The following is an 11181-nucleotide window of genomic DNA, read 5'->3' as shown; positions in this document are numbered from 1 at the left end:
GTATGGGGCTAAGGAAATGTCACCACATTTGTGGATGGAGCTATGAATGCAAACCTGGACAGAGTTTGTGAAATTGACATGGTGATATAGTTGGAAGCTATACGTTATAGAAGAAAATTACAAAAACTTGAACAGTAGGCTATGCAAACTTACTCCACAACTAATGCAACCTAAATCCATGTTGCTAACAGTTCAACAAAGTTCTTCATCGAGGAACTGTTTGCAACATGGATTTAGATACTATTTCCAGATTTTGACCAGCAAATGAGATGGAAAAGATGAGCTTCCTCCATCATCTTCGCTTCTTATATAGTATCATGACATGGGGCCCATAATGTCATATTGTCATAAGTGTTCAAGTTTAATATGAAGTATAGTATCGCATACTAGGTCAATCAGTGTTGGTGAACCGTATTTAGCAACCACAGCAAAAGTTTGTCAAAGCGGTGTGTCTGACGTCACACTCCCATAATGCACGCGCTCTGAAACTCCAGCGCTGCACTGGAAAACCCAGGCCCTGAAAATAATAAAATAGTTTTACAAAATATCTCAGAGAAAAGGAACAAGAACCGATTCCCGAAAGTTTTAAAGGTACGTTTATGCCAATTTCTAACAGAAAAGTCCCAAATATAAGTCTGCCAGCCTGATAGTAAAAATCGACTCATGCCGAGCAACTTCGTGACATGAACTTGCTGAATTTCTTTTGCAGTTTTCAAATAGTAGTGAAATATGTCTATTTCTGTTAATTACTTAATTACTATCTGTAATAATGAAAAGCATAACTGTTCCGCTGGCGCTCACCAAATGTTCAGAATACAAAAGTGTTAAAAAAGTTTTTTTAAATGTTCGTCCTTATCTTCGCACTACGTGCCACCATTACGTTTTTCGATCATGAATTACATTAGCTAGTCCCGTTTATCGAGTTTTCTGTTTACTCTATATTCTAATTGACTAGCGTTGCGTGATTTAGATAGTCGTTTAAAAAACACATTTCTGAAACACATCATTAAAGATCATATACAGGTTGAGCAGCTCGAGTTGATGATTAACCATATGTTCGTTGTATTTAGACACTTGATTGGTTTTCAAGTGTTACTAACATACCTTGTTTTACATTGTGTTGAGATCAGAGACGGTTTTGTAGTTAGAATTTTCTAATATAGAAAACCTTGGCTCATCATGCCACCCAATTTCCACAAGAGGGCACTATGACTAGAATATTGATCTGCAGCACTTGCACAATTATAACCATCGTTGTACTAAATCCTGAACTTCAACTTATTGCGACAGTTTTCCTTTTTTTCACCTGTGTAATTGCAAAATCCGAGGAACTCCATTACATTACAATTTCAAAGTAATTACTGAATTACTATGTAATTACACTGTTACTACCAATGACATATGTCTATGGTTATTACACAGGTATAGGTATGGGGTGTGTCAGGCACCAGCGTGACTGTGGGTAATTTCATCACACAACAACTATAGGCTGATCTGTGCTTATTTGTGCTTATATATAGGGCTGTAATCATGAAGAACTGCCACTCACATTCAACCCCTTCTCTGGCTGGTGTGGCTGGATGAGACCGGGAGAAGAACCACACAACTTACCCAAGAATTACCCTCTGGAGAGACACACACACACACACATACAACTCACACAAGCTCAGGTAGGTTCATACACATCCAGTCCGAGCTTTAACGGCTGAGTGTTTGACTCCTCTCCCTTCATCGCCCAGGCCCTATTGGGTTGCTATGGCAGCTGCTGCTGCAGAACCACCCCATCTGATAGAAGCTTGTACTGGAAAGGGAGACAGGCGGACAGACCGTCGCCTGGAGAGAGTACGAAACACTCCACTAACAGCATTCAGCAGCACTCAACACCCCACTCTCCATTAAGGGTGGAGCCAAGGTTGTCAAGTTTGAAGGTCCTCTCTTAAAATACCCCATGAGTCTACTCAGGCTTATGCTCCGTTGCCCTCTGCAGAAGACCCAGCACTGTTCCCTCTGCTAGAAGATGTTCCAACAGAAGGAGCACCTGAAAAGCCACCTGCAGGCCCATGACGCCAACAGGCAGGTGTTCCAATGCCAGGAGTGTGGCAAACAGTACAGCACTCAGCTGGGTTACCGGCGCCACCTTCTGGCCACTCACACCCCCACCTCCCTCTCTGGTGAGCTCCATTTCCAGGAGGGAGAGCCCACCCTGCTGGAGCAGCTAGGGAGCCACACCGACAGGCCTCAGCCACTGGGGGGTGCCACCGACGCCATCAGGGAGAGGAAGTATTCGTGCGAGCGTTGCGACCGACGCTTCTACACCCGCAAGGATGTACGGCGCCACGCTGTGGTGCACACGGGCCGCCGGGACTTCCTGTGCCCGCGCTGTGCCCAGCGCTTTGGCCGCAGGGACCATCTGACACGCCACCTGAAGAAGAGCCACGTCCAGGAGGCCACACCCACCACCCCCACAGCCACACCTGCCCCCACCACACCTGGCCCCGTAAAGGAGGAGCAGAGTCCTGTGTCATGTGGCATGGGGCCCCCCTCAAAGGAGCCCATAGAGACCTTCCCCATGGACATGTACAGCAGCTACCCCCTGCAGACCATGTCCAATCCAGGCATGGGCCACCACCACCATTCCCTCATGCAGGTTTCCCTGTCCACGGCCATGGGGGTGGGCCGCCACATGCCGGACCCCGCTTCCCACCCCCACCACCACCTTCCCCAGCCCCAGCAGCAACAGCAGCCTTATGGCCACATGCCCAGGTACCAGCATGGATCTACCTCATACTCCCACCCTGACACGGAGAGCTTTCTCATGGACCTGCAGAGTGGGCTGCCCCCACACCTGACCGCAGCCTCCTCCTCTTCCTCCTCCTCTCCTCAGAGGGAGGTGCTCTCAGAAGCCCAGGGTGGGCCAGGGGACCCCCACATTCTGTCCAGGAGCCCCGCTCTCTCCTCGGCCGAGTTGTCATGCGCTGCTAACATGGACCTGGGTCCTCTCCTGGGCTTCCTGCCGTTCGGCTTGCCTCCCTACAGTGCTCATATGAGTATGGGAGGTCTGGTGATTGGCTACCCCTCTAGCTCCACTTCCACTGAGCCGCCCTCCTCCTCCAGTCCCCTGCCTTCTCAGGCCCCAGGAGGCCTTACCTTCCTGCAGCCTCCACAACCGCACGCACCCCAGGGTCCCGGAACCCACAACCACAACAACAACCAGCTACCTCAGGGGTTCAGCAACCCTGGAATGAGCACTTCCACCTCCCTACCTCGCTACTACCAGGCCTTTCAACAGTGAGCAGCCTGATACCATGTGACCCACGTGATCTAACACCAAGCCAAGGGACACTTCAAATAGTCACGAATAAAGCCTCCAATAGAATATGAGTGTTTAGAACAGGGATGGGCAAGTGGAATTTTGTTGTCCCCTTTCTTAACAGCGGGGGGGGGGGGGGGTGGGGGGGGGGGGGTTTACAGTTAACACGTTTAGCAATGGGGCAGAGTGAAGATTTAGCAATTTTATAACAAATTTAATTCATTTCTACAAATTTGTGCATTGATGCATTGGTGCATTGATCCGCAGGTCAGTTGCCCATCCCTGGTCTAAAATGACCAGAATACACAAGTGATACATACACTATATATACAAAAGTATGTGGACACCCTTCAAATCAGTGTATTGGGCTATTTGCGCCACACCTGTTGCAGACAGGTGTATAGAATCGAGCACACAGCCATACAATCTCCATAGACGAACATTGGCAATAGAATGGCCTTACTGAAGAACTCTGACTTTCAACGTGGCACCGTCATTGGATTCCACCTTTTCAACAAGTCAGTTTGTCAAATTTCTGCCCTGCTAGAGCTGCCCCAGTCAACTGTTCCAGACAGCAGGTGTCCACATACTTTTCGTTGTGTGGTGTATATGATTTCAATGTGCTTGCATTAAAATAAAAAAAATAAAAAACACATACATTTTCAGTCTTTAAAAACGATGGTCATTAAGCTTTCGGTGGCAATAATTTCCATTATGACGTTGAACACAATGAACCACCTCATCAGTATTACCTCATCCGATTAAAATAAACTTGAGCAGAAGGAGAATAGGGGGAGTGTCTTTTAGCAACCCAAATGTTGTTTTACTGAAACCTGTTAGAAATAGGCCAAGTGGTTGCACTTTGGAAAGATCGCGTCAGGTCTATACAATGTGGACATAAGTGCTACATGACACCTGCCACTCATCTTGATTATTTTTTTTCAACAATGTGATTTACTTTGATGACAATTGTTATGCTAGATATATAACATCAGTTTGCATAATATTGTACTTTTGTGTCATCATGTAACGCTTATTTATACAAAAACTAGACACGTTTAATTTTTAAGTTACTTTAAAGAAGTTTCCTCTACCCAGTACCCCATTCCACTTATTTGGTCTGTTCCAGACAGTTTTAGCACACTGGTTCAAGTAATCAAGGGCTTGATTATTATTATAAACTGGGTGGTTTGAGCCCTAAATGCTGATTGGCTGAAATCCGTGGTATATCAGACCGTATTCCACGGGTATGACACATTTATTTACTGTTTTAATTACATCGGTAACCAGTTTATAATAGCATTAAGGCACCTCAGGGGTTTGTGGTAAATGGCCGATATACCATAGCTAATGGCTGTATCCAAGCACTCCTTATTGAGTCGTGTATAAGATCAGCCTTGAACCGTGGTATATTGGCCATATACCACACCTCCCCGGGCCTTATTGTTTAAGTTGACGTTTTAAATCAGCTGTGCGTGTTCTGGTATAGACCAAATAAGTGGAATTGCAGGGGGTACTCGAGAGGTTTGGCAAACACCTCTTTAGAGAGTTTTACTGAAATGGGTTTCATATTACTGCATATCATTGACTGTATCCTGTATTCAGTGAAATGTCGCACCGATGTCTTAAAAAATGCTACTGTTGTGCCTCTTGGATGCCTACTTTCGACTGTGTTAAAGCACTTATGACATTATGAAAGGAGAGAATTGATGTCTTAAAAAATGTTTTGTTCCTTTTACCTCAACAACATCCTAGATGAACAGCTAAACAGAATTGTGTCCTGTGGGGTTAGGGTAGGTCTATATCTTTCCAATTGACTTTGGCTCTGAGTTGTGCCATTAGATCTAAAGTGAAAATGTAGGTTTTATGAATCTAGTTGCTTTTTGTTGTTGTTGATACAACATACAGTGATATTAATTGACCCGTATTCTTTCTACCTCTATACTATTATAGTATATGTTTTTTTTTCTGCCATATTCTGTCACCGGTGTAATCTAAAAATATAACAAGAAGTGTAACAAGCAGTACGGAAAATGTTGTATAACATCTCCTTGAACATTGTCTCTTTTACCAGTTCTCATGTATTATATCCTATCCTGATATGTAGATCTCTGTTCCACACCCATGTTTATTTTATACTTGTTTGCCGCATTCCAGACTGACTACATTGCAGATGCCTGCCAGATCTCACAACACCTGGATAGGTGTTTTAAGATATCTGCCAACCACATCATATGATATAGCAATCGGATGCCCGGCTGTACAGTCGATGACGTAACATGCCACCATTGGTTGATGCAATGCACCTGTCTGCAATGTAGTCGGCCCGGAACGTGACCGTTGACTACCTCAGAAAAGAGCAACTTGTTACTTCATATTATTGTGTAGAGTTTATTTTTTGTCAGTTCAACGAACGCACACTTTAGTACTAGATTTGTTTTGAGGTTAGCTCAGCATATTGACGGAAGGATGTTAGCACAATAATTAAGTTCCCATTATATTATGTTAAATGGTGATTTTGTTGTATTGAATTGCGGTGTTGCCTGCAGTAAAATGAGCTACTATTTAGGCAAACATCCCCGTTAGCTTTTAGGACTACCCTCTTGCTGTTAGTACCATCACCCTGTAGAAGAAGTTACAAAATAAGAATTGCTCTTATCATATTATCTTTGAAGCATTTTCTTATTGTCAGAATGTGAACATTAAAGTACCACATAGATTGATTGATTTTTCACTATCGAACACATTTATCCATAGGTGTAATGTCATTTGTTTTGGCATGAATTTGCTTCCATACATTTCCACACGAAAAGGTACAAATATTAAAGAACATTTATGTACATTTTACGAGTCAAATGATGTAGCGTAGCCACTATTTAATCACACACCAGTTTATTTTACACAGACAGACCAAGATGAGGATCTTCTGACTGATTGTGAGGGAAGTCTTTACAGGAATGCAGTCCAACGGAAGAGGTCAGAAGCACATTTACAACATACAGTGAGCAAGGCAGGAAGCTTCGTTGCATCTCATCAACTGGTAGACCCGAATCAATTTACATGAAGTTGATTGCAGTGCAAAGATGATAAAACTGCTGTAATGTAAACAATATATCTTCTAACCACAAAATGAACCAGAGTACCATGTGTGGTGTAGGAAATCTGTTGAACTGATGATCTTCCATAGTCTCTTCGCCAGGTATTTCTTCAGTAGGACCTGGGACTTCAGTACTATATTGCTGCCCTTGGCCTTCTCTGCAATGTTGTTGCGCCACGGGCGTCTTAGACACTGTGCAGCACTTATTCGTCCTCTGGCCAAACAGGGAAACGGGTAGAAGTATTACAATTAAACTGTAATAATCACATACTTTTGTTAATGTAGTGTATATTAGACTCGCAGCATATAAGTGATGACCCCTAAGGTCCACATCTGTGGGGAAGGACACAAAGTCAAAGTTGACCACCTCTGGAGCCAGAAATTCAGGGGTTCTAAAATTGACTCAGAGCCTATCCGTGACCTGTATCTGATTCCCAGGAAGAAAGAACATTCATTTTCAAGGTTACCTTTGAGAGAGCTACTCACAATAAAGCCCCCAACACACACACAGCTGTGGAGAAAGGAGGGATTACCTTCTGACCAGCCCAAAGTCGATAATCTTCACCTGATGGCCAGTGTGATTCACACAAAGGATATTCTCCGGTTGTAAACATTGGAGTGGATAAAAGAACCATTGATTACTTTTCATGACACCGACACATGCATGAGTGCCTCTTTGATTCATGGTGAGTGACCACGCAGTGCTTCAAGTGGTGATTAAAATGTGTCTTGTCATTTGTGACAGTTGGTGGTGGGCCTTAAAATCTGGTTTGAGACGATGCATATCGAGTCCACCATACTCACTTTCAGGTCGAGGTGGAGGACGTACAACTGATGCATGTAGCTGACCCTTTCACAGATCCGCTTGGCAAACACCATGGCATCCACCTCGGTCAGCAGTGCACTCTCATCCACGATCCTTTCAAACAGCTCTCCACCCTCAACACTGCCACACACAGACAGCACGCTGACCAACTCCGCTGCTCCTTTCCCCTTTGTGCACTTTGTTTCGTCATGTATCCATATTTGGGATGATTCTGTCTACTGTATGTACAGTGGGGCAAAAAAGTATTTAGTCAGCCACCAATTGTGCAAGTTCTCCTACTTAAAAAGATGAGAGAGGCCTGTAATTTTCATCATAGGTACACTTCAACTATGACAGACAAAATTAGGAGAAAAAAAATCCAGAAAATCACATTGTAGGATTTTTTATGAATTTATTTGCAAATTATGTAGGAGAACTTGCACAATTGGTGGCTGACTAAATACTTTTTTGCCCCACTGTATGTCTCTGAGTGTCTGTATTTTGTACTTTAGTGTATGCTGCCAGCAAACCAAATCTCCCCTCAGGAGATCAGTAAAGTATATTAATGAATTGTTAATTTATTGATCCCTGTTAAATTATATGTAGAATGTTGGGAAGCACTACAGTATAATGGAGTGACAAGGAATATCAGAATGGAATATGAAGGAAGAGTAGCAACTTACTATTCCAGAATTAACACCAGCTGGTGCTTGGCCTCAAAGACCTCGTAGAGCTGGAGGATGTTGGGATGACTCCGCTGGTTCATCGTTATTCACCTTTTTTCACAGGCAAATGTCAACATACAAATATGTACCTGTAAAAAATAAATATATATATGTTTATACACTGCTCAAAAAAACAAAGGGAACACTTAAACAACACAATGTAACTCCAAGTCAATCACACTTCTGTGAAATCAAACTGTCCACTTAGGAAGCAACACTGATTGACAATACATTTCACATGCTGTTGTGCAAATGGAATAGACAACAGGTGGAAATTATAGACAATTAGCAAGACACCCCCAATAAAGGAGTGGTTCTGCAGGTGGTGACCACAGACCACTTCTCAGTTCCTATGCTTCCTGGCTGATGTTTTTGTCACTTTTGAATGCTGGCGGTGCTTTCACTCTAGTGGTAGCATGAGACGGAGTCTACAACCCACACAAGTGGCTCAGGTAGTGCAGCTCATCCAGGATGGCACATCAATGCGAGCTGTGGCAAGAAGGTTTGCTGTGTCTGTCAGCGTAGTGTCCAGAGCATGGAGGCACTACCAGGAGACAGATGTGGAGGAGGCCGTTGGAGGGCAACAACCCAGCAGCAGGACCGCTACCTCCGCCTTTGTGCAAGGAGGAGCAGGAGGAGCACTGCCAGAGCCCTGCAAAATGACCTCCAGCAGGCCACAATTGTGCATGTGTCTGCTCAAACGGTCAGAAACAGACTCCATGAGGGTGGTATGAGGGCCCAACGTCCACAGGTGGGGGTTGTGCTTACAGCCCAACACCATGCAGGATGTTTGGCATTTGCCAGAGAACACCCAGATTGGCAAATTCGCCACTGGCGCCCTGTGCTCTTCACAGATGAAAGCAGGTTCACACTGAGCACGTGACAGTCGTGACAGTCTGGAGACGCCGTGGAGAACGTTCTGCTGCCTGCAACATCCTCCAGCATGACCGGTTTGGCGGTGGGTCAGTCATGGTGTGGGGTGGCATTTCTTTGGGGGGCTCCATGTGCTCGCCAAAGGTAGCCTGACTGCCATTAGGTACCGAGATGAGATCCTCAGACCCCTTGTGAGACCATATGCTGGTGCGGTTGGCCCTGGGTTCCTCCTAATGCAAGACAATGCTAGACCTCATGTGGCTGGAGTGTGTCAGCAGTTCCTGCAAGAGGAAGGCACTGGCCCGCCCGTTCCCCAGACCTGAATCCAATTGAGCACATCTGGGACATCATGTCTCGCTCCACCCACCAACAGACTGCACCACAGACTGTCCAGGAGTTGGCGGATGCTTTAGTCCAGGTCTGGGAGGAGATCCCTCAGGAGACCATCCGCCACCTCATCAGGAGCATGCCCAGGCGTTGTAGGGAGGTCATACAGGCACGTGGAGGCCACACACACTACTGAGCCTCATTTTGACTTGTTTTAAGGACATTACATCAAAGTTGGATCAGCCTGTAGTGTGTTTTTCCACTTTAATTTTGAGTGTGACTCCAAATCCAGACCTTCATGGGTTGATACATTTGATTTCCATTGATCATTTTTGTGTGATTTTGTTGTCAGCACATTCAACTATGTAAAGAAAAAAGTATTTAATAAGAATATTTCATTCATTCAGATCTAGGATGTGTTATTTTAGTGTTCCCTTTATTTTTTTGAGCAATATATATATATGTATATGTATTTATATATATATATATATATATGTATATATATATATATGTATATGTATATATATATATATATATATGTGTATATGTATTTATATATATATATGTATATGTATTTATATATATATATATGTATTTATATCATGTTGACATTTATTAACATGGTAAAAGTACATTTAACCATTTACACAATGAGGAAACCGACTCAAGTTAACTTAGCAGTGACAAGTGAGGTCCTGTCTGGCAGAGATGCTGTCCTAGGTAGTGGCTCAATGGGTGGGGCTTGGGAATTTCCCTGGCAGGTGTGGGGGCCCCTTTGCTCCAGACCTCAGTTACAAGACAAAACAGAATACTCTTCAATGGAAGTTGGACTCATTTCCTACAAGCCTCTCATTTTCACAATAGCATGAGCATTGTTGTAACATCAACATTGAGAGAGCAAAATCATTGTAATTTATATCCACTTCACAGCTATTCATCTTTCAAATGCTGTTTGAAACTTTCATTCAGATGAATCACATGGTGTTGGTTGAGACATTGAAATACAACCTTTTTGACCTGTAGTGAGCTCAGTCAAACTAAGTCTGTGAATAATGATACAATACTTCCATGTGTCATTGAACTTGTTACCTTTCGTCAGGCCCTCTAAAGTCCTCTGCATTTTACTCATCCTCTCCAAGTTGGTAGGCCTGATCACCGACAACGACGAGACAGCCTATAGGGAGGAGGTCAGAGACCTGGCCGGGTGGTGCCAGAATAACAACCTATCCCTCAACGTTACCAAGACTAAGGAGATGATTGTGGACTACAGGAAAAGGAGCACCGAGCACGCCCCCATTCTCATCGACGGGGCTGTAGTGGAGCTGGTTGTGAGCTTCAAGTTCCTTGGTGTTCACATCAACAACAAACTAGAATGGTCCAAACACACCAAGACAGTCGTGAAGAGGGCATGACAAAGCCTATTCCCCAACAGGAAACTAAAAGGACTTGGCATGGGTCCGGAGCTCCTCGAAAGGTTCTACAGCTGCAACATAGAGAGTATCCTGACCGGTTGCATCACTGCCTGGTATGGCAATTGCTTGGCCTCCGACCGCAAGGCACTTCAGAGGGTAGTGCGTACGGCCCAGTACAGCAATGGGGCAAAGCTGCCTGCCATCCAGGACCTCAACACCAGGCGGTGACAGAGGAAGGCCCTAAAAATTGTCAAAGACCCCAGCCACCCCAGTCATAGACTGTTCTCTCTACTACCGCTTGGCAAGCGGTACCGGAGTGCCAAGTCTAGGACAAAAAAGTTTCTCAACAGTTTTTACCCCCAAGCCATAAGACTCTTGAACAGGTAACCAAATGGTTACCCGGACTATTTGGATTGTGTGCCCCCCCACCCCTCTTTTACACTGGTGCTACTCTCTGTTTCTCATATATGCATAGTCACTTTAACTCTACATTCATGTACATACTACCTCAATTGGCCCGACCAACCAGTGCTCCCGCACATTGGCTAACCGGGCTATCTGCATTGTGTCCCACCACCCGCCAACCCCTCTTTTTACACTACTGCTACTCTCTGTTCATCATATATGCCTAG

At 44.4% G+C, this 11181-nt stretch overlaps 1 protein-coding gene across 2 annotated transcripts; it reads left to right on the top strand.

Moving 5' to 3' along the window:
* Positions 1-397: 397 nt before the first annotated feature.
* LOC110532134 (zinc finger protein PLAGL2) lies at positions 398-6166 on the top strand. 2 transcript variants are annotated; one of them, XM_090184349.1, is made up of 3 exons: positions 463-591; positions 1521-1670; positions 1740-6166. In XM_090184349.1, the coding sequence occupies exon 3, from the start codon at positions 2018-2020 to the stop codon at positions 3290-3292; it is 1275 nt and encodes a 424-aa protein (XP_090040475.1). In that variant the 5' UTR covers positions 463-591; positions 1521-1670; positions 1740-2017; the 3' UTR covers positions 3293-6166. The 2 variants fall into 2 exon arrangements, with proteins under 2 accessions (XP_021471437.2, XP_090040475.1); XM_021615762.3 differs by having other exon boundaries at positions 398-591; positions 1521-6166.
* The last annotated feature ends 5015 nt before the right edge of the window (positions 6167-11181 follow it).

Source organism: Oncorhynchus mykiss, chromosome 9 (genome assembly GCF_057628025.1).
Source record: "Oncorhynchus mykiss isolate SJ-2025 chromosome 9, ASM5762802v1, whole genome shotgun sequence".
NCBI lineage: Eukaryota > Metazoa > Chordata > Actinopteri > Salmoniformes > Salmonidae > Oncorhynchus > Oncorhynchus mykiss.
Note: the sequence above shows the minus strand (reverse complement) of the source record. Positions and strands in the feature narration are given on the sequence as shown.